The 25,180-nt window shown below is 37.2% G+C and overlaps 2 protein-coding genes across 2 annotated transcripts; one reads left to right on the top strand and one right to left on the bottom strand.

The window, feature by feature from the left end:
* Window positions 1-4,533: 4,533 nt before the first annotated feature.
* LOC311607341 (olfactory receptor 5G29-like) lies at window positions 4,534-5,479 on the bottom strand (the record flags this gene model as incomplete). Its single annotated transcript, XM_084798993.1, is given in 2 exon segments — window positions 4,534-5,388; window positions 5,390-5,479. Coding segments are annotated over 2 exon segments (945 nt in total).
* A 17,905-nt stretch (window positions 5,480-23,384) lies between these two features.
* LOC311607340 (olfactory receptor 8K3-like) lies at window positions 23,385-24,350 on the top strand (the record flags this gene model as incomplete). Its single annotated transcript, XM_084798992.1, has 1 exon — window positions 23,385-24,350. The coding sequence occupies one exon, from the start codon at window positions 23,385-23,387 to the stop codon at window positions 24,348-24,350; it is 966 nt and encodes a 321-aa protein (XP_084655118.1).
* Between the last annotated feature and the right edge of the window lie 830 nt (window positions 24,351-25,180).

The following is a 25,180-nucleotide window of genomic DNA, read 5'->3' as shown; positions in this document are numbered from 1 at the left end:
AGACCTTTGAAATAAGAAACATTTAGAACCAGGATACAGAACAGAATGTTGCTGTTGTTGTTGTTGTTTATCTAAAAGGAGATAAACAGAGGCTAAGTTTTAAATGTTCTAAACATCACACCCAATAAACAATTGTACTTTTTTTTTTTGAGAGCAGAAAATAAATTAGAGACAATTTTTATCTTTAGGAGTTTGAAGGTGAGTTAGCCCAGTTTTGTTGTCGGTCACTGTGTGGAGAAGGCTACCTCCACCCCTAGATTACTTGTTCCCATATTACAAAATTTGGACACACTTTTCTTGACCTTTTAACTTAATGTGACACCACTGTAGTCTGACAGTCCCAGTGAGTCATTGAACTGCCAGAGGCATTCCCAGCAGATACGCACTCTCACTCTCACGTTTACCATGACACATGTACAGCAAAGCTCACTGTGAATTGGAATGTTTCCATGATTTCTGTCTCTGTCTGTTGTTTGCTGTTGGTGTTTAGAAAATCTATTGATTTGTGTGATTAGCTTCTGTGTCCTGCCTCATTTGTTTATCATTTCTAGAAGTTTTCTGGTAGATTTTTTTGGATCTCTATAGCATCACATCATTTGCAAATAGAGATAAACTTCTTCTCCCTATCTATACCTTTTAAAATTATTTCTCTTAGATTATTGCTCTAGTTAAGGTTTTAAGCATAATATTGAAAAAAAGCAGGTAGAGTGAGCACCCTGTCTCATCCCTAACTTCAAAAGAAGTTAGGATGATGTTGGCTGTAGGTTTTTCATATATAGGTTTTATTATGCTATGTATTTCTCCCCTCTCCCTACACTGTCTGGTACTTTCTTCATGAAGGCATGTTGGATTTTGTCAAAGGCTTTGTTGAGATAATTTTGTGGTTTGGATCTTTAAGGCCACTTATGTGGATTATTACAATTATTGACTTGTATATATTGAAATATCCCCACATTTCAAGAATAAAACAGCTTGATTATCTCGATAATCAAATTTTGTATGTATCTCTGCTGTATGTTCGCAAGCATTTTACTGAGCATCTTTGACTCTATGGTACAGTTTTCTCTGTCGTGCTTTTGATGGTGGTGGCTGGGGTTGCACTTGGATTTCCTGCCAGGTGTTGGTGTCATTGATATTGGAATCATACTGGCTACATATTAGAAATTTTGGAGTACCCATTCTGTTTCTATTTTATTGAATAATTTAAGATTTCAATTAATTGGGGAAATTCTTCTGTGAATTCAAGTAGCCCTGGATTTTTTATTTTTTAGCTGAAAGGCATTTTATTGCCTATCTCCTTCTTATGGGTCTGTTTAGGCCTTTTCATTCTTCTTAGTTTAATTTTTGTAGTTTAGTTAACTCATCTATTTCTCTTAGATTTTTTTCCAGTTTAATAGAATACAGGTTTTTAAAATTGTTGTTCTGAATTTCCTTGGTGCCTATTGTGACCTTTCACTATTTATTTCTGTTTCCGTTAATTTGGATATCTCTTTCTTTTCTTTTAATTGATCCAAAGGTTTGTCAATTTTCAAGAAATCAGATTTTAGTTTCATTGATTCTTTGTCTTGTTTTCTACTCTGTTTATTGGTTTGTTGTTGTTTTTGAGGTTTTGTTTGTTATTTCTTGACATTGGGCAGACATAGAACTGCTATCAATGTGTTCCAGAATTATTTTGTGTGTTATGTTTTCATTAGCATTTAGATCCAAACTTTTTTATTTCTCTCTTGATTTCTTCTTTGACACACTTTGCATTCAGTAATAAGTTGTTTAATCTTCATAAGTTTGTGTATTTATCATAGATTTGTTTTCTGTCAGTATTATGTTTCATTGCACTGTGGTTAAATAGTACACAAAGAGTGGTTTCAATCTTTTGGGGGGATATAATAATTTGTTTTATAATCCAGAATGTGGTCTCTTTTTAGAACAGCTTCCTTCTGCTGTTTAATAAAGTGTATATTTTGTATTATTTGTGTGGAATATTATGTAGATATTTGTTAAGTCCATTTGATGTATGATATCAAATAATTCTGATTTTTTCCTTTTATTTTTCTCCAAATGATCTGTTCATTGGAGAAAGTGAGAAATTAATGAATTGATACAAAGCTGTATCTTTAAATCCAGTAGTACTTTTTAAAATAAAAGTTGATACCCCAGAATTCAATGCATATATGTTCAGGATAATAATGTCTTCTTTGTCAACTGTTGCCTCGACTGAAGGGAAGTGTCCCTCTTTATCTTTTCCGATTAGTTTTAGTTTGAAGTCTATTTTTTCAGACACTAATGTAATGATGTGTGATGTTTTTAGGTCTAGATAGGTGTTCTAAGTAAAGAGTGACAATATGTGATGGAGATTGATTTACATTCAAAAATTTAGATACAGCAAGATAGGAAAAGATATCTTCTTTAAGGGTGTCCAATACAAATATCCAAAACACTAAGAACGTAGCATTTATATAATTACTGATTGTGTCATGGTTTTTCTTGTTATAGGTAATCTATTGTATATATGTGTAATAATACAAATGTATATGTAAAAAATAGAATAAGAAATTTTAAAAAACAACAAAAACTGATGATGTGCACTTGCTTCTTGGTCCTATTTAATTGGAATACATTTGTTCACCCTTTTACTCTAAGGGAATGCATATCTTTACCTTTAAGATATGTTTCTTGGGGCCCAGGGGTCCTGCTCAAACTATGGCACCACCCAAGGACAAAATGGGCAGTAAACTTCAAACCCCAACCCAGATCCAGCCGATGGGCAAGACATTCTCCACCGTTGAGTGGAGAGTGGGGAGTGACTTTCACACGAACTCTGGTGCCCCATTTTTGACCACATCCCCTGGAAGGGGAGGCCTGGTGGCACTCAGAGGAAAAATAGCAGGCTACCAAGAAGAGACTTGATACCCTATGAGCATATACAGGGGGAGGAGGTCTCCCTCAGTCACAGTCAGAAGGGAGGGTGTGGGGGAAAGTGGGAGGGAGGGAGGAATGGGAGGATACAGGGATGGGATAACCATTGAGATGTAATATGAATAAATTAATAAAATATTTTTAAAAGATATGTGTCTTGAAGAGTACAAATAAAAGAATTGGGCCTCTGGATCCATTAAGTCTACCTATAACTTTTGTTTGGAGAACTAAGGCCATTGATATTTAAAGTTTTTACTGAAATATTTGCTAACTGTGATCATTATGATGTTGATTTTTTTGATGGTATTGTTTGTGTTTTCAGTGGCATATGTTTTAGTAATTATGGCTTCATGTCTCTTTCACAATATCTGTTCTATGATCAGTATTAGCACTCTTACCCTCCTTAGTCATATAATCTGAAGATATCTGTCTGGTTAAACATTTCTCAAGATACCACATTAGACTCAATACAGATAATATTATTCCTACAGAGCCATTTATACAAACAATTGCTGTAGTATAAGAGGTCTTAATGAAACACACACACACACCACACACACACACACACACAATTCAAAGAACTTATGTTAAACTGTATTCACATCCCTTCACTACAAATTGCTCAAGACACATTAAAGTACAACACAGTAACAAGTAAAGTAGCTAGATCAGAATGAGGAATGACCATAGAAGGGAGTGGAGAAAACAAAGGGAAAGGGTAAAATGATGTATTTTGATGGTAGTTGGAAGGGCTGTTCAGGTCCAGAACCAAGAGCCAAAGTTGAACACCACTCCAAAGTGATATTCACAGTGAAATAGGACTAGGATGTTGTTAAGCTCACACAATGTAAGCAAGAAGCCGCTTTTGCCATGGTATCGCTGACTGTAGACTCACAATTAATATAGAGGGACATATACATATAACAAACCCTATCCTCAACCCCAACTCCACCCTCAAAAAAGTAACAGCTTAGAGAGGAAGCCATTGGAGACAACTCTCAAAAACTGTGATAAGGATGCTGAGGTGTAGCTCTCCACAATGGATGGATTCTAGCAGGAGAATGGGTAGGCAAGGATTCTTTTCTTTAAGGAGTTGGTCACAGTTTGACAATACTCCAGTAAGTATATGGACGAAATAAATTGGACTTGGTCTTCTTCTTCTTCCTCTTCTCCTTCTTCCTCTTCTCCTTCTTCTTCTTCTTCTTCTTCTTCTTCTTCTTCTTCTTCTTCTTCTTCTTCTCCACCTTTGGGGAAGGGGGAGGTAACAAATGCCAGGGGGTGGATCTGATAGGACTAGGAAGTGAGTGTGATCAGGGTTCATGATGTCAGGTTTCCAAATAATCAATAAAAATATAATGAAAAATATTCATGATTATATAAGTATTCGGATAAGTTATGTTTTAGTATATATTTACATCTTTTATCAATCTACAACTATATTTTGCTAGAACTATCACATCACAAAAAAAGAGTATAAAATATTTAGGAATGTCTTGACTTTTCAAACAGAATACAAGCTGCATTACCAGGCTTATCATGTGGCCTCTGATTTCCACTCCAGCCATCTTTAACATAAATTTTGCACCCACCTCTTGGGTCTGATACAAAGAAAGTTCTATATTATGCATCTATTAAGAAGTTCTTCTTCTCCAGTATTCTCCTGAATGCCTCTTTCACCTCTTTGTTCCTCAAGCTGTAAATGAGGGGATTCAACATGGGGATCACCACAGTATAAAATAAGGAGATCACTTTATTAATATCCATGGAGGAACTTGCATTAGGTCTAACATAGATGAAGAAAAGTGTTCCATAAAGAATTGAGACAGCTGCCAGGTGAGACGAGCATGTGGAGAAGGCTTTCTTCCTTCCATCAGCAGTCTTGATCTTTAATATAGCCACCAGAATGCACGTATAGGAGACCATGATTATCAAACCACTGGGAACTCCTATCACTCCAGCCAGGACACAAAGCACTACCTTGTTAATCCATGTGTCAGCACATGCTAATGAAAGCAGTGGGGAAACATCACAGAAGAAATGATCTATGGTATCTGGACCACAGAATGATAAGCAGAAAGTCAAAGTTGTATGAGTTGTGATGTCTATAGCAGCTAGGACATAAGGTCCTAGGACAAACTGCACACAGACCTTCTTGGACATGATGACAGTGTACAGTAAGAGATTACAGATGGCTGTGTACCGATCATATGCCATAGCAGCCAGGAGGAAGCAATCAGTTGTCACAAATAAACCAAAGAACCACATCTGTGCCGCACAGCCCATGAAAGAGATGGCTTTGCTCTCTGCAAAAATGTCACACAGCATCTTCGGAGCTACACAAGAAGAGGAGCACGCATCTACAAAGGACAGGTGGCTGAGGAAAAAGTACATAGGTGTGTGCAGCCTAGAGTCCACCCATATGAGAGTGATCATGCCCATGTTACCCCCAAGGGTGACAAGATAAATGACAAAAAAATGTGATGAAGAGGACAATCTTCTGATGAAGGTCATCTGTAAGACCCAGGAAGAGAAACTCAAGTACTGCAGTCTGATTCTCTTCTTCCATTGACCTGTTAAAATCTGTCCAGAGAATAAGAATTACCAAGTTTAGTCAAGAGATATTTGAAATCAATGGCAGATTGTCCTCAATAGGTTTATTAAGGACAAACTGACAACATCGCTGAACTATAAAAATAATGTAGCCAGCAGGAGATCTAGAAAGCCATGCAAAAAGCCTCTGTAAATTTGGTAACTTACCCTTAAGCTCTTTGGATTCTGTGCCCCTCTCATCAATTGTTGTTTAACATGATGTAAAGCTCACTCAATTATGTAATCATATTTGACATGCTACCTAGTGTTCAGTTTTCATCTTACTATGTGAAATGTATTATTTAATTATAATCACTAACAGCTACGGGTGATTTTTAATTCAATGGACATAAGTTAGGTATTCTGTAACACATAGTGGGAAATATTATTGAACTGAGAAATAATATTCTTAATGTTTATGTCTGGGTAGTTGTGCAAATGCCATGCAAAACCTTGGAGGGACTTTATCCTTAATCTCTTTGGATTTTGTAGCTGTTCCCATGAAAGAGTTTTTAACCATATAAATAAAATATATTTAAATCCTTCAGATTATAAAATGATATTTTAAATGAGAGTTAAATTCCTGTGTTTAGAGATAAAGTTGTAATTGATCATGAAAGTAGTTCTTGGCAGATATAATGTTAAAAACATCAGTATAAAATGGAGAAAATTGAGTGAGAAATGGGATAGTAGAAATATCTCCTGGTGGCATAATTATAGCTTAAGAATATGATGTTGCCAAAAGACATTAGAGTTTTGTGTCTGACATCAATAAATAAATCTGAAAAATGTTGTCAAAAACTTGTAATGAAAATGGTTTGTTGAAGAAAGTGCTACAGAGTTAAAACAACTAAAAGACTTCACATATTCCCAATATCTTATATAAATTCCTAGGTACACATTTCAAAATCAATTTAATGTATGAGAGATGTCAAATGTATCTTTTGTAGTTAAGATTGATAATAAAAATTTTGTATATATTCAATGTATAATGTGGTGTTTTCAAACATGTATATTGTAGGATAGTCATGTTAATTACCATGACCATGTCCCCTGGAGGGGGAGACCTGGTGGCAATCAGAGGAAGGACAGCAGGTTACCTAGAAGAGACTTGATACCCTATGAGCATATACAGGGGGAGGTAATCCCCCTCAGGAACAGTCATAAGGGAGAGGAATAAAGGGAAAACGGGAGGGAGGGAAGAATGGGAGGATATAAGGGATGGGATAATCATTGAGATGTAACAAGAATAAACTAATAAAAAAAGAAAAAAAGAAAATTTGTACATATGTATATGGTAATTAACATATAAATGTATGATTTGTTGATGTGTCTGAAGGATAAAAAATCATAAGAACACTTTTAGTAATGTTCAATAACATATACATTCTTACTAAAAATTAAGGCAAGCCAATTCATAAAATGTGACACCAAACAGTGGTTTAGACAATGTAAACAAAATGCAAACTCTACAGGGGAACTTCTGCTTTCAAAGCTTAAGCTGAACCTGCTATTTCTCCTCCATATTTTAAGCACATCCTATAGTCCAAAATGCAATGTACTCACTTCTTTAAAGATATATCTTCTGCATCATCTTTAGCTGATTCAAGAAAATGATCATTTGATTACAGGAAGATATTTAAACAGCCTTCCTAGTAGTGACCCTTCTGAGATGTATGACTTTCCAGGAAGCCGATGAAAACTTTGAGCTTCCTATCCTGATGGGCCTAGATACAAGGAGAAAAAACCTGAACTGAGCAATAGCTCACTTACTTCACAAAATAAGCGACCTGATCCTAAGATCTTACAATTGTTTAAAAAACAGGTCCCCAAAGAAATTAAGCCTCAAGGGCTTACATCTGAAGGGACAAAAGCAACTAAATATCAACACTATGACCAAGTACAATTTGTTTAAGTGCATCTTTTCTCAAGGAGAATATTTCTAATGAAATTGTGTATGAGTGAGGTGTGTGTGTGTGTGTGTGTGTGTGTGTGTGTGTATACGTGTTCCTTGTCAAAACATTCCTCTTTCTTTTTACTTGTAACTATTTTCAATTAAAAAGATATTATATTATGATATTTCACCCATACATTTGGTCTTCTTTGAAGACATTCAAATGAGACTGGTATTGATAAATTCTATTAATATAAGAAAAGATTAAAGCAATAAATTCAAGCCACCTGATTTTCAAATTAAAATGGGAATTAAAATAGGAAAAGTAGCAATTTTTGTCTATCAAATAACTATGATAATGATGATGACGATGATGATAATCATGATCATGGGAAAAGTATATTTAAACATACATGTATGCATTGTGGGATAGGATATAGTCCCTCAATTCATGTGTATATTGGGAATTGACTTCTGGGTACCATCTTAATTTCATATCAAGATTTTATATGAGTACATTAAATTTCTATCTTCTAGCTGTTTTATTGAAAGTAATGTTTTCACACAAGTCACCATTTTGCTTCTCTCACTTCCTCCTAGATGCTCCCCACTCCCACCCATCCAACACCAAGTATTCTTTTTCTGTCTTAAGAAACCAAACAGGCAAATAGAAAACAAAAACTAAAAATGAAGCAAAACAATAAAAGCATAAGAAACACATGAATGCATGCATCCACACACGCATGAACACACGTGCGCACACACGCACACACACACACACTATAAAAACATCATAAAATAGAAAACCAAGCTCGTGACCCCATCTAATGGCTTCCCAAAAAGGCCTGTGGATGGCTCTAGGAACATTCAGCATTGATGCCCCTTATGCCCTGTGAACTCCCTGCCCCTGACACGTCTGGTGAGGTGAGATACAAGCTGTCTAGACCCTCATTGTCCACTTTCTAGAGGAAGCCTATGGGGGACCCCAGGAACATTTAATGCAGAGACCTCCCTAACAATTCTTTGCCTGCTTGACTCACCTGGGACACAGGCAGCAAAGGTGAACTACATCCTGTCCATGAGCTTTTTGACAGAACCACTGCCCTGCTTCCTCTCATGAGGAGGCCTGTGAGACCCCAGGAACATTCAGGTCCTCCTGGGGCACAGCCACCAGGGGTGAGCAGGGGGCTGTTCACCTCCATTATCAGGCCCAAGGCTTTGCCTTTCCCCCTGAGGATTCATGCATCAGGAACATCAAGACAACACCACAGACAACCAGATGGTTAAAGGACAGCTTAAGAACTCAGTCAGCAAGATCCTGGGCAATATGGCACCACCAAAGCCCAGCTATCCAGATATAGGATATCCTAACACAGCCAAAGCACAAGACAACATGAAATCCAAACGTTTGAAGATGATAAAAGCCATTAAAGAGGAAATGAATAAAGCCCTCAAGGAAATACAGGAAAATACAAACAAGTGAAGAAAATGAATAAGCCCCTTAAAGAAATACAGGAAAATACAATCAAACAGGTGAAGGAAATTAATAACACAGTTAAATACTTAAAAATGGAAATAGAAAATAAAAAAAAACACAAGTGAGGAAATACTGGAGATGAAAAACTTAGGGAATTGAACAGGAACTACAGACATACGCATCACCAACAGAACAGAAGAGATGGAAGAAAAAAATCCCAGGCATAAAAGAAATGATTGAGGAAAGCAATACATCAGCCAAAGAAGAGGTTAATTGTAAGAAGTTACTGACACAAAACATCCAAGAACTCCGGAACACTATGAAAATACCAAACCTAAAAACAATAGGGATAGAAGAAGGAAAAGGCTCTCAGCTCCAAGGCCCAGAAAATATTTACCACAAAATCACAGAAGAAAGCATCCCCGACCAAAAAAAGAGAAGCCTAAGAATATACATGAAGCTTATAGAACACCAAATGGATTGGATCAGAAAAAGAAATTCTCTTGCCATATAATAATCAAAACACTAAATATACACAACAAAGAATATTAAAAGCAGCAATGGAAAAATCCAAGTAACATAAAGGCAGATTTACCAGAATTACATCCAAATTCTCAACAGAGACTCTAAAGGCCAGAATGGCCTGTGCAGATTTAGTGAAGACTCTAAGAGACTACAGATGTCAGAACAGACTACTAAAACCAGCAAAACTTTTAATCACCATATCTGGAGAGAATAAGATATTCCATTATAAAACCAATATCTATGCAAAATCCAACCATACAGAAGTTACTAGAAAAAAAACACCAATGTAAGAAGGTTAATAACATTCAATAAAACAGAGGAAATAAGTAATTCCAAACAGAAAAATCAAAAAGTGAAATACACACACACACAATCACCACAAATATTAAAATACAAGGAATTAAGAAGCCTTGGATATTAATATCTCTTAATATCAAGGGACTCAATTTCCCAATAAAAAGACATAGAAAGGATGCAAAATTAGTATCCACCAATTTGCTACATAAAAGAAGCACACCGGCACAACAAAGACAGATATTATTTCAGAGTAAAGGGCTGGAAAAAAAGGTATTCCAAGCAAACCGACCCAAAAAAAAAAAAAAAAGCTGGAGTAACCATTCTAATATCTGATAAAAATAGACTTTCAACCAAAATTTATCAAAACATATGTTGAAAAACACCTCATACTCAACAAATGAAAATCCACCAAGATCACATCTCAATTCTGAACATCTTATGCCCCAATGCAAGGGCATCCACATTCTTAAAAGAAATATTATTAAAGCTTAAATCATACATTGAACTCCACACATTACTAGTGGAAGATATCAACCCCCCACTGTTTCCAATGGGCAGGTCATGGAGACAGAAACTAAAGAGAGAAATAATGAGATTATCTGAAGTTATGAGTCAAATGGACTTAACAGATATCCTTAGAACATTTTATCCAAACACAAAAGAATATACCTGCTTCTCATAATCTCACAGAAACTTCTCCAAAATGGATAATATAGTTGGTCACAAAGCAAGCCTCAACAGATACAAAAAAATTAAAATAATCCCTTGTATATTATCAGACCACATTTGATTAAAACTAGACTTCAACAAAACAACAGAAAGCCTACAAACTCACAGAAACTGAACAAATCTCTACTACATGACAACTAGGTCAGGAAGGAAATAAAGAAAGAAATTAAGCACTTTCCAGAATTCAATGAATATAAAGGCAAAAAATACCCAAGTTTGTGAAAAGTTATGATGATTATGAAAAGATAGCCACACAATGAAGACAGTGCTGAGAGAAAAGTTTACAACACTAAATGTCTTCATCAAGAAAGTATAGAGATCCGATACTAGCAACCTAACAGCACACCGGAAATCTCTAGAACAAAAAGAAGCAAACACACATAAGAGGAGTAGGTGGCAGGAAATAACCAAAGTCAGGGAAGAAATCAATAAATTAGAAACAAAGAAAGCAATAAGTAGAAACCAAGAGCTGGTTCTTTGAGAAAATCAACAAGATAGAAAACCCTGAGACAAACTAATTAAGACGCACAGTGATAGTATCCAAAATAACAAAATCAGAAACAAAAAGACAAATATAACAATAAACACAGAAGAAATTCAAGGAATCATTAGGTCGTACTTCAAAAACCTTTGATCCACTAAATTGGAAAAGTCAAAACAACATTGGCGATTTAACTTACCAAAGTTAATCAAGAATAGGTAAGCAACTTAAATAGACCTGTAACCCCTAAGGAAATAGAAGCACTCATTAAAGGTCTCCCAATCGAAAAAAATCATCCCTGGGCCAGACCATTTTAGTGTAGAATTCTACTAGACTCTGAAAGAAGAGATAATACCAATACTTCTCAAATTATTACACAAAATAAAAACAGAAGGAACATAGTAAAAATGGCCATCTTACCAAAAGCAATCTACGTATTCAATTCATTTCAGACTAAATATCAAAATAAGGTCTGCTTTACAGACCTTGAAAGACTAGTTCTCAACTTCATATGTTAAAACTAAAAACCTTCATTGCTGGTGGGAATGCAAACTAGTACAACCACTTTGGAAATCTATCTGGTGCTATCTCAGAAAACGGGGAATAGGGCTACCTCAAGACTCAGCTATTCCACTCCTTGGAATATACCCAGAAGATGCTCCAGCACAAACAAGGACATATTTTCAACCATGTTCATAGCAGCCTTATTCATAATAGCCAGGACCTAGAAACAGCCTAAGTGTCCCTCTGTAGAAGAATGGATAAAGAAACTGTGGTTCATTTACACTATGGAATACTACTCAGCTATTAAAAACAAGGAATTTCTGAAATTTGTGGACAAGTGAATTGAACTAGAAATGATAATAATGAGTGAGTTAACCCAGAAGCAAAAAGACTCACATGGTATATACTCACTTATATCTGGACACTAGCCCAAGGGGCATGTCCCATGAAAGTCTTCACTTACCAGGAAAGTGGAATAGAGATGAGGACATCCTATTGGGACTCTAGGTGAGAGAAGCATGGGAGAATGGGGAAATAGAAGGATCCAGAGTGTCCTAGAATCCTACAAAAAGAACATTATGATGGGCAGATCTGGGCCCAGGGGTCCTGCTCAAACTATGGCACCAGCCAAGGACAATACGGGCAGTAAACTTTGAACCCCTACTCAGATCTAGCTAAAGGACAGGACATTCTCTACAGTTGAGTGGAAAGTGGGGACTGACTTTTACATGAACTCTGCTGCCCCATATTTGATCACGTCCCCTGGATGGGGAGGCCTGGTGGCACTTGGAGGAAGGATAGCAGGCTACCAAGAAGAGACTTGATACTTTATGAGCATATACAGTGGGAGGAGGTCCCCCTCAGTCACAGTCATAGGGGAGGGAAGTAGGAGGAAAGCAGAAGGAAGGGAGGAATGGGAGGACACAAGGGATGGGATCACAATTGAGATGTAATATGAGTAAATTGACAAAATATATATAAAAGAAAAAAACTAAAAACCAAGGATATCTAAATGAATCCTCTACAATGAGAGAACTTCTGCAGGCATCATCATCCCCAATTGCAATCTGTACTATTGAGCAATAGTAATAAAAAAAACATGATATTGGCACAAAAATGGACAGGTTGAACAATGGAATTGAGTTGAATCTCCAGAGGTCAATTCACTCACCAATGGACACTAGATTTTTAACAAAAATGGAACAAAGAGCATCTTCAAAAAATGGTGCTGGTCTAACAGGATGTCTTCATGCAGAGGAATGCACCCTGCACAAAACTCCAAGTAGATCAAAGACCTCAACAATAAACTACATACACTAAATCTAATGGAAGAGAAATTTGAGACTAGCCTTGAATGCATTGGTACAGGAGAACACTTTCTGAACACAGCAGCAAAAACTCAGGCACTACAATCAATAATTAATAAATAGGACCTCATGAACCTGAAAAGCTTCTGCAAGGCAAAGGACACTGTCAATAGGACAAAACAGAAGCCTACAGCAAGGGGAAAGATCATCACTAACTGCACATTTGACAGAGGGCTAGTATTCAAAATATATAAAGAATTCATGAAATTAAATGCCAAACCAAATAACCCAATTAAAAATTGGGGTACAAAATTAAACAGAATTCTCAACACAGGAATCTCTAATGACAGAGAAGCATTTAAAGAAGTGCTCAATGTCCTTAGTCATCATGGAAATGCAAATCAAAACTACTGTGAGATGTCATCTTTCACCTGTCAAAATTACTAAGATCAAAAACTGAAGTGACAACTCATGCTGGTGAGGATGTGGAGCAAGGGGAATATTCCTTCATCACTTGTGGGAATCCAAACTTATATAACCACTTTTGATAGCAATCTGGCAGTTTCTCAGAAATTGAGAATAGTTCTAGCTCAAGACTCAGTTATACCACTCCGGGGCATATACCCCAAAGATATTCCACCATATCATAAGGAAACTTGCTCAATTATGTTCACACCATCCTTATCCATACTAGAAAGAATCTAGAAACAACCTAGATGTTGCTCAACCAACAAACAGGGGAAAAAAGTTGTATATTTACACAATGGAATACCACTCAGCTTTTAACAAAGAAGCCATGTAGTTTGTAGGCAAATGGATATAACTAGAAAACACCTTCCTGAGTGAGGTAACCCAAACCCAGAAAGACATGCAATGTATGTACTCACTTGAAAGTGCATATTACCACTAAAGCACAGGATAAGCATGATAAAATCCACAGATCCAAGGAAGCCAAGTAACAAGGAGATCTCAAGGAAGGATGGTCAAATATCATTCAGAAAGGAAAACAAAATAGGCATCTGAAGAATCCAGGAAGGGAGCTGGCTGGGAGAGGGGTTGGGGCATAATGGGGATGGGGATTCAAGTAGGGAGAGCAGGGATGGGAAAGAACTGACAGACAGAACAAAAATTGCTGGGGAGTTGCACCTCTGTGATAGGGGAGGCTCCCTGGAGTCTAAGATGACCCTGGCTGACACTATTAGCAGCAGGGACTATGGAGCCTGAAGTTACCACCTCCTGTAGACGGGCAGGACTACAAGTAGAGCAAAGGGGATGTCAACCCACCCATAAAACCTTCAACCCCAAATGTGTCTCACCTACAAAAAGTTTGGGGATAAAGATGGAACAGAGATTGAGGGAATGGGCCAACTTGAGACCCGCCCATAGGACAGAGCCAACTCCTCACACTATTTAGTGACGTTCTGCTATGCTTGCAGACAGGAGTCTAGCATAACTGTCTTCTGAGAGGCTTCATCCAGCAGCTGATGGAAACAGATGAAGCAGATGCAGACACCCACAGCAAAACAACAGGTATAGCTCAAAGAGTCTTGTGGAAGAGTAGACAGAGGGACTGGGGGTACCAGAGGGATCAAGGACACCACAAGACCTACAAAGTCAACTAACCTGAGCCCGTGGGAGCCCACAGAGCCTGAAGCACCAACCAAAGAGCATGCATGATATGGACCTAGGCCCCCTACACACATGTAGCAGATGTGCAGCTTAGTCATCATGTGGGTTTCCTAAATAGAAGTAGGGTCTTCCAACTCATTTGCCTTCCTATGGATCCCTTTCCCTTGGCTGGGCTACCTTGTCTGGCCTCAGTAGGAAATGATGCATTTTGTCCTGCTGTGACATGTTGTGACCAGGATGGGTTAGTATATGGGGGGGGGCTCCCTTTCTCTGAGGAGAAGATAAAGAAAGATGGGGAGGAGGGGCATGAGGGTGGAACTTGGAAGAGGTGAGGGAGAGGGCTGCAACCAGGCTGTAAAGTGATTAAATAAATAAAATAATGGGAAAAGCCTATTTTATTAGATATTAGAATGGCTACCAAAGCTTGTTCTTGGGTCTCTTTGCTTGGAAAACTTTTTACAGCCCTTTACTCTGTGGTAATGTCTTTGTTCCTGATGAATGTTCTTTGTATGCAGCAGAATGGTTATATCCATGCTGTTAGCCTGTGTCTTTTTATTGTAGAATTGAGTTCATATTAATTCCTGTTTTTTGATGTTGGTAGTGGTTGTGTGTGTGTGTGCATGTGCATGCATGTGTGTGTGTGTGTTGTGTGTGTGTGTTGTATTTCCATTCTTTTGGTTTTGCTGGTGTGAAATTATATACTTCCTATATTTTCTTGTGTGGAATTAACCTCCGTGTGCTGAAGTTTTTTCCTAGTATTCTCTATAGGGCTGGATTTGGGGAAAGATATTACTTAAATTTGATTTTCTTATATAATATCTTGTTTTTTCTATCTACAGGGTTAGAAGTTTTTCTGGGTATTATACTCTGAGCTGACATCTATGGTCTCTTAGAGACTGGAAGACAACTGTGCAGGTCCTCCAGCTTTTAAAGTCTCTATTGAGAAGTCGAGTGTAATTGTAATAGGTTGCTTTGTATGTTACATGGCCTTTCCCCCTTGTGGTTTGAATATTCTTTCTTTGTTCTGGACATTTTGTGTTTTAATTATTATGTGGTAGAAGGATTTTCTTTTTTGGTCCAATCTATTTGGTGTTCTGTAGGCTTCTTGACTGTCTGTGGGTATCTCCTTCTTTAGGCTAGGGAAATTTTATTCTGTGATTTTGTTGAAAATATTTCTTGAGCCTTTGAGCTGAAAATAATCTTCTCTTCCTATATTTCTTAGGTTCAGTCTTTTCATAGTATCCCAGATATTGTGGATGCTTTTTGTTAGAAATTTTTTAGATTTAACATTTTCTATGATTTATGTATCAATTTTTTCTATCATACCATATACACCCGAGATTCTCTCTTCCATGTCTTGTGTTGTATAGGTGATGCTCGTGTCTGTACGTACTGTTATCTTCCCTAAGGTTTCCATCTCTCAGTTTGTGTTTTCCTTATTGCTTCTATTTGCGTTTTCCGGTCTTGAACCATTTTACTAATTTTCTTCACCTGATTGATTTGTGTATTTCTTTAAGGTATATATTAATTTCCTCTTTAAAGGCCTATGCATCTTCATAAGATTAGATTTAAGTTTGTTTTCTTGTGCTTAAGTAGTGTGTGGATACCCAAGGCTTGTAATAAGATATCTGGGTTCTGGTGGTTTGATATTGCCCAAGATCTTGTTGAATGTGTTTTAGCCATCTGGTTGCCCATTGTCAGGTCCCAGCCCGCTGGAAAAATCGAATCAGGGTTCACCTGAAAGAGGGAGTGGGAATTGAAAGTAGGATACAGAGATGCAAGAAATAACGAAGCAATTCAGGACATTTCTGATCAAGATTCACTTTATTGCCGACTAGTAGGAATATATAGAGAGCAAGGTCAATAGGATCTATTCTAATCTCACTCACCCTAGCCCCCGGGCAAGTATACAATAGCCTGAATCGCTCCCTGTAGAACTTCCTAGTTCTCTGAGTAGCTCCCTGTAAGAACTTCCTTGATCCTCTGGGTGGTTCCAAACTGGGACTTCCCTACTTCTTTCAAAGGTAAATAGTCCAAGGAAAGCCTAGAGCACACGACCTTGTGAGGTAAAGGTCAGCAACTCGAAGGTCACAGCATGCCGCCTAAGTACAGGATCTCTGACATGGCAGAATTTGGCATGGCTTCTTCCCATAGCCCATGATGTTCGCAGGCCTCTCGGAATGTAGGCAGAGTTATGAGCTAGAAAATGGTGTGCAGGGGAACAGGTACAGTTTGCTGCTGTTGGGAGTGTTAAAGGGGAGCAGCAGGCATGGGATTGGAGGAGAGCAGAACTTTCACCTGGTAGTCTCTGACAGCAGCAGGCCACCAGGAATGCAGGCAGAGCTGTGGGCTGGGAAATGGAGAGCTCAGGGGACAGGGCAGAGTTCACTGCTGCTGGCTTTGCCTACAGGAAAACCATCAGGGAGAGGTGTTAATGCCCAGCTGGTGCTTTGGAGAGAGTCCAGGGTAGTTTCTCTCTGGATGCTGGATACAGATGCTCTTCCAGTTCACTTTATCTCTTGGGTGGCCAGAGCTGATGGCTCAGGCAACCAATCAGGATTGAAAGAGGAAAAAGGAAGGAAGGGGAAAAAGAGCCCAAGGCTTCTTCTCTAGGGACTGGCTGTATTGCGGCCGAGGAGAACTTAAACTGACCACAAATTTCCTATGGCTGAGGCTGTAAGAGCGGCTTCTGGCTAAACACTGCACCGGGGTCATAAAGGGAGGCTCTTTGATCTGTAGATAGGCCTCTTTGCAGAGATCTCCAATAAGTTGGTGTAAACTTAGGCTTATTAGCCATAGAAAGCTGATGGCCCTGAGTTTGCTAATTTATTTGTGGATCTACAGAGAAATAAGAAGTAAGAGAGAGATAGAAAATAAACCACTCACGCACATACATTCAAGAGAAGAGGATCAGGAGAAAAGGTGGATGAAGTCAGGCATCTTAACTTCAACTGAAGTTAAGCTGCTCAATTTTCTCCCAGCCACGTTTATTGTAGACCGTACTTATTCTTCTGAGAAAGAGGATTACCTCATAGTCAAAAGAGTACAATTAATCACAAAAACAGAGGAATTCTAAAATACAACAGGTTGCATGTTTTATAGCTAAGCATTTCTTATCTATGTATCCATTACATAAGTTCATGGTGAGTTCAAATGATGAAGGTTGACAGACAGGGTCTAAGGTTAATAGGGTCTGAAACTTACAAGAGTATACAATTTATCAATTAGGATAGACCTGACTATACATAATCCAGCTATCTCTTAGTTCATTAAGAGCTCAGGACAATAATTTTATCTGCCTCTCATTCTAAGAAACAGAGTAAATTCAGACATATCTAGGTACCTTTATTCCACTTAGGTCATGAGCAGTTTAAACAAACTTGCCCATATTTCTGGGGAAAATATCGCCATTCATAGTGCCATTTGCAGTGGAGGCTTATCTGAAGCCACAAATCTGCTAGTAGGCTCTCCTTAGTGAGGCATCTGGAGGTCCACAAAGGTACATATTGCAGCCATAAACTAACTTTAACTTTTAAAACTATTTGAGTCAAATCAGGAATTCCATAATCAGGGATTGATTCATATGAATAACAAAAAGTACATCTTCAATAAGATGCTCTAGGAAGTTTGCTCAATCAGAGCTGGGCAGTACCCAGAAAATAACAATTCAAACCAATGCCGGATGTATTTACTTTTGGTTTTATGAGACAGGGTTTCTCTGTGTAATCTTGGCTATCCTGGACTCGCTTTGTAGACTGGGCTGGCCATGAATGTAGTCCTGGCTGTCCTGGACACACTTTGTAGACTCCCAATGATTCACCTGCCTCTGCCTTCCTGGGTTCTGGGATTAAAGGCATGCACCACCATGCCTGGCTCTAATGCCAGATTTTAGAGAGATGGAGCAAAGCACAATTGACAGAGTAGTCAGAGGTTGGAAGCAATCTGGGGTACATCAGAATACAGACCTTGCAAATATCGGATCACCTCCAGAGATCTCTCATGCTTCCTGGCCTTCCCCAAATCAATGGCTCCTGACAGCATGTCAGAGGCTGGAAGCAGTTTGGGGGTGCATCATGGTGCAAGACCCTGAAAACACCAGATCACCTCCTAGACAGCCCACATGCTTAGTGAGCTCCTTAATAGGGTGGCCCTTGGCAGAGAGGACTGCTGTGTAGAGGTCTTACCTGGTACTCTCTGGTGCCAAAAGACTTATGGGAATGCAGGCAGAGCTGTGGACCATGAAATGGTATGGACAGGAAACCTAGAACTATTCTTTTACATCTGTGTCTATTTCTGTTTTTAAAGCCAAATACATGTGTGTTACATATGTATATTAAAGATGAATTGTAAATGTTGAAAATCAAAAGAATTAGAATTATGTTACCTATAATAGTTTATAAATACTTCTTAAAGTAAAAATAATTGAACTCTCTTGGCAATATGATGTTTGGTTTAGAGAAGTTTAAGTTAGTGTGGAGAACCACATCTCATAGTGGTGACTGAACCCATCCTGTTGGGCATCACAAGTTGCTCTAAGCTACAGGCCTCATTGTCTGCATTCTTCCTCATCATCTGTCTGGTCTCACTGATGGGCAACTTGGACATTGTCCTCATTGCCAGTGTGGACTCCACGCTGGAAAGACCTGTGTACTTCTTTCTCAGACATGTCGTTACTAGAGTTCTTGGTTATTCAACAGTTACTGAAACAAAGTTGTCAAGAAATGTTATTGTGGATTAAAATACAGTATCTGTATGACTTCGTGATATGGTTAGCCTTTTATCTTTTGTTCATTGATTGTGATATTTTTATTGTGTTAATGTTCTTTGACCACTATGAGGCCATCTATAAACCCATTTTTAATAGTTATCATGTCAAAATTGTATGGTTGTCCTGATGAATGAAAATTTTAACTTTGTCTTTATGTGTGTAAAATGTCATCAGTCATTTCTAATGCAACAGTCTTCCTTTGTAATGTTGATCTGTTCAAATATATACAAAACTAAAATAATAATATTGATCTCTTCAGCTTTTAGTTTCTTGAAGCTCATGTGGTTAGAACTTTATCATTATGTAATTGAGGATTGTTTCATTTGGCATAGTGTTTCTCACATTCATCTCTGTTAACATGTCTTGGAATTTTTAATGTTGACTAATACTCAATTGTTTTATATAAGTTGTTTATTACTCTATTGTTTTGTATAAGAGATTTTACATGTTCATTTATCCATGATTAGATATTTCATTTCTTAATATCCTACCAGTTACACATTATGTGTTAATAAGCAGAAGGGCACACATCTACCTTTTAGAACCTAGCCTCAATACTTTTATCGTAAGTATGCTAGATTATACAACAAACAAGTAAACCAGGGTTGAATGCAAATTGATCCTAAGAGTTTATAACCTTCAGTCATCACCTCATTAGGCTTTCAAAAGTTTGCTTGTAATTAATAAATTTTGGTGTCTCCTCAGGGAGAGTCTCTATGATTTAAAAATACACAAAAAATGCATCTCAAAAATCCAATCTAAGGACAGCAGTGGAAAAAAGACAGGAATTTCACAGCAGGTAACAAACTGTCACACACAACACTGTAGTTTAAGCATTAAAATGACGTGGGTATCTTTTTTCTAGGGCTTCACCATCTAGACCGGCTACTGGTTACTCACTGTCTACTCTTTTTAAAAGTAAGCAATGCCCTGGCAGCAATGGCGCCTCTTCATTTCTCTATTTTATGCTATTTTGAACATTTTTACTGAGGCTGAGAGGGGAAATATTATTAATTATCTTTTAAGCATACACAGAAATACTTTCTTAGCTATGATATTTTCTCTCTGTGTCTCTGTCTCTCTCTGTCTGTCTCTCTGTCTCTCTCTGTCTCTCTCTCTCTCTCTCTCTCTCTCTCTCTCTCTCTCTCTCTCTCTCTCTCACACACACACACACACACATACACACACACACACACCACAAAATCAATTATAACTAGTAAAGGGCCTAGAAGAAAAGAAGCAAATAATAAATAAAATGATGAAAGTTTATTTAGAGAAAAGGAACCATGATTAGATATTTCCAGCCATGTAATAATAAATAATTTAATGCTTAGTATATGAAGTTTATATATGTTGAATGGAATAATATCAGCTGAACACATTTTAAAATAACATTTTAAGTGAATGTAGTGTAAATTAAATACAACCAGCTGCATACAGAACAGTGGTTTCATGGGATATCACTCCCATTTATACAGAGACAACAGTTTCTATCATCGTTGCCATTATAACTAATTTTATTTCTGGTTTTACTCAGAAAATATTGACACACACACATTTTTAGAAAAGTATTCATTGCTCTCTTTCTGTGGTTTTTCTCTCTAGTACATTGAAATTATTGATACATGCCTTTTTGCACTGTGCTCTATGTCATGTTTGGAAGATGTTTCTGGGAACTAATCAAACAGAAAGGTTTTTTTGTCCTTCACTTGCATCTATGCAAATTCCACCTTACTGCACTTTGGTTTTATTTTGTGGTATCTATACCACATTTCAAGTTTTTCACAGTATCAAGCATTAAACATCTATCACAATACTGATCACCAATGCTTAGATATGCTATTAGTAAGAAGTATACTGTTATATAATACCTCTTAATCAGTAGGGGATATTGGTAGTTCGTAGGCATTTTTAATAAGCTCTCTTAATTTTCTTCAGATTTCTTCATATTTTTGTAAGTTCTTATATATAGTCAGTGTCTGACTCATTACATAAAATGAGCATGTTATAATAGGAAGTGTTCTTTCAGGAAATATTAATTTATATGAAGGAGACTTTAATTTTTTATGGTTTTTGTACTTTTTGTTTTCATGTGCTTTATTTTTCCCTTTTATTGAAAATAGTTTATTTTCTCGCATCATTTATAATCATTAAATTTATTAACATAGTAATGAATAAAATAATAATTCAAATTTAGGGCAAAGTATGAAAATTTCCTCTCGGCTTTTCAAGCTCCAGGCTGTGGCAGTTGGTGGATGTGGTTTCCATGACCCACCCCTTCTGCCTCCTCTTGTGCCTAATATACACATAGATTCATAAGGAAGAATATCTTTCAGGTAGCTAAGTGTATCCAGTGGCTGTTTGAAATCCTTGTGTTCATTGTCTTTGTAGAATATCCTTGGACCACTTACTTCTACTTCAGTGTTTTAAAATCCATACAGAAATTTCTTGATTTTACATTTGCCAAAAAGTATTCTATACATCACACATTATTTTTTCCAAAGGAATATTTGCACATGCTAGGTGGACTGTTAAGAAGGTTGCACAGATTATCTTACTTACAGGCTTTTTGGGTTTCTTCAAATCAAGACAATTCTGTGTGACATGTAACACTATACTCATTCATAGATCTGACCAATATGGATATGATAACAACTCCAGATGTTTAGTTTTTACATGTTAATATTCTGTAGATTTACCCATGAAACTACACTTATGTGCATTTTAAAGATTTTAGTAGGTATATGTCCTATGGCATATATCTTACATGCTAGCACAAGTATATAATTATAAAATATTAAGTGCCACATTGTGATGGTGATCATATTAGAAATAAAAGCATAAGAAACACAAATTTCATCAATAAACATGTGTGACTCCAACCATACAATTTAAATACTTGATCTTACATTTCATGTGTATATAGTATATATTAATCTATTACATAATAGATTAGTATGCATTAATCTATGTATGTGTATCTGCCTGTATAGCAGCATTCTTAGATCCTGAGAGTATTACAATTTGAGGCTGGATGATTCCTATGCTTGATATTTGATGTAGAAGCATGGTTTCCAGATTAACTAATGTTGAATAATAGTGCCTGGTAGAGTGAGCTATTCCAGTCCTTAGAATATACCTTAAAGATGCACCACCACACAACAAGGATATTTGCTCAACTATGTTCATAGCAGGCTTATTTATAATAGTCAGAATCTGGAAGCAACCTAGATGTTTCTCAGTCAAGGAATGGAAAAAGAAAATGTGGTACATTTACCCTATGGAATTCAGCTATTAAAAACATGTATATCTTGTAATTTTCAGGCAAATAGATGGAACTAGAAAAGATCATCCTAAATGAGTTAACCCAGACCCAGAAAAATACACATGGTAGTTACTCACTTTTAACTGGACACTGGCCCAACATGGATGCCTTCTGAGAGACTCCACCCAGCAGGAGATCGGGACAGATGATGGGACTTGCTATTAGGACTCCAGGTGAGAGTGGTATGGGATAATGGAGAAATAAAAGGACTCAGAGGGTCCAGGAACCCTACAATAAGACTATCAAGGCTGTCAGATCTGGACCAAAGGGGCCTGCACAAACTGCTGTACTAACAAGGACAATGCATGCAGTAAACCTAGAACAACCTATTCAGATCTAACTAACGGACAGTGCATGGTCCACAGTTGTGTGACTATCAGGGACTGCCTCTGACATGAACTCTGGTGGCCCCTATTTGACCATTTCCCCTTGATGGGGAGGTCTGGTGGCACTCAGAGGAAGGAGAAGCAGGCAATCCGGATAAGACCTGATAGGCTGTTGTCATACGGTGGGAACACAGGTTTATGGGAGGGAAATAGAGTGAAAGAGGCAGGGAGCGGGGAACGGCAAGATACAAGTGATGGGATAACAATCAGGATGTAATCTGAATAAATTATTTTACAAAATGACTGTTATTTTATGACTTGCTTTTAGGAAAAGCAAGTATTGTTGGCAAATAATTATGTTATTCTCTAATTAAAACTTTCATTTTTTGAGGACCAATGATTCATATTTCAGTATTTCAAGTCACATGTTTGCATATGTGTACATATAGATATACATACGATTATACGTACCTTTTAACGGATTTATTTTCAAAATAAATTCAAATGTTTAGGGATATTTTATTAAATCTAGTTTGAATAATAAAAATTCACAAAATGACATTTGAAATTCATTGACTGTGCAATGACCTCTATGCAGAACAGATTTTCCCATTAACCAGATGGAGAACCACAACCTCACAGTGGTGACTGAATTCATCCTGATGGGCATCACTGACCGCCCTGAGCTGCAGGCGCCATTGTTTGGGCTGTTCCTCATCATCTATCTGATGTCACTGGTGGGCAACCTGGGCCTGATCATCCTTACCGTAGTGGACTCCAGGCTGCAAACACCCATGTACTTCTTTCTCAGACACCTCGCTACTGCAGATCTTGGGTATTCAACAACTGTGGGACCCAAAATGTTAAGAAACTTTCTTGTAAATCAAAATACAATATCATTTTATTTTTGTGCTATCCAGTTGTCTTTCTTTACTATTTTCATTGTTAGTGAATCTTGTATTCTCTCTGTAATGTCTTATGACCGTTATGTGGCCATCTGTAAACCACTCCTCTACAACGTCATTATGTCACAAAGAGTATGCTGGGTCCTGGTGGCAATCCCATACCTTTACAGTGTATTAGTTGCTCTCATGCTCATCATTAATATTTTCTCTTCATCCTTTTGTGGCCACAATATTATCAACCATTTTTACTGTGATAGTATTCCCTTGATATCTCTGCTTTGCTCCAGTAAAAAGAACATAGAAATGATAATTTTAATATTATCAATTACTAACTTGATTTCTTGTCCACTGGTCATCTTTGTCTCCTATGTGCTCATTCTCAGAACTATTCTGAGGATGAGCTCTGCTCAGGGCAGGCAGAAGGCTTTCTCCACCTGTGGGTCCCACCTGACAGTGGTCGCTGTCTTCTATGGGACTTTGATGTTTATGTATATGCAGCCTAAATACAATAACTCCTTAAACACTGACAGAGTGGCTTCTATCTTTTATACCCTGATCATCCCTATGCTGAATCCCTTGATCTACAGCTTGAGGAACAAAGATGTAAAATATGTCATTAGAAAGACAGGAAGAACAATACAAAATATCTTCTTAAAGGTTATCATTCCTCAAAACAAGTAAATTAAATGTTTTCTAAGTTTCAGTGAAAAAACAGTAAAAAAAAATTCTTTGAAGAGAAGACAGATTATAAACAATAGAGTTGATGAAATGAGGCATCACAGAGGAATTATTTTAAACTGTACAAGCCTAAAGAGGGTAACCATGTGTTTGTTGTGTGTGAGAAATAGAAAGACAGGTGTCTTGCATGATTTATATTAGGTTTGTGAATTGAACTTTACAATAAATTGCCTGCTGTCTGGGAGTATCTGTGCACTTACTTGTATGATAATGTGTTGTTAATATTTGTAGTATTTACATATTTTGGTATTCATATATATTTCTATAAACTGAATTTTAAAATACTCTTTATCAGTATGTCGGAAAAGTGAAGTTTATCACTTTGATATTAAGGTACCAGTAATATCAGAGCACATAGATGCCTTCGTTCCACAGGGAAACTTAAATCCTGACTTTACATCACTCTTCTTCCACATCGCTTTCTATATGATTGCAAGGGCAATAATTAATGCCCTATGTTTGGTGGTTAAATAGTTTGTAATTTCAATGTATCATCTAATATTGTATAATTCTGAATGTGTGTGGGGGGATGCTTATGTTAGCGGTCTTCAGTCTTTCCATGGCAACTGCTAATATTTTACTTTTGTCTTGTTGTTGGATTAATCTTAATTCCTTACTTCATGTTTCTCTTTACTGAATTATTTAATGTTTTCTTTCTAGATGAAAAGTATACTTCTTGTAATTCATATACTAAATTTTGGTTATTGGCTAAAAAAAAAGACATCCATATAATTAATTGGAATGTGGAGGCAGAAGGATCAGGATTCCAAGGC

Source organism: Acomys minous (assembly GCF_964271855.1).
Source record: "Acomys minous genome assembly, chromosome: 10".
Taxonomy (NCBI): Eukaryota; Metazoa; Chordata; class Mammalia; order Rodentia; family Muridae; genus Acomys; species Acomys minous.
The sequence above is the reverse complement of the archived record's forward strand: the minus strand, read 5'-3'. Positions and strand labels throughout refer to the sequence as shown.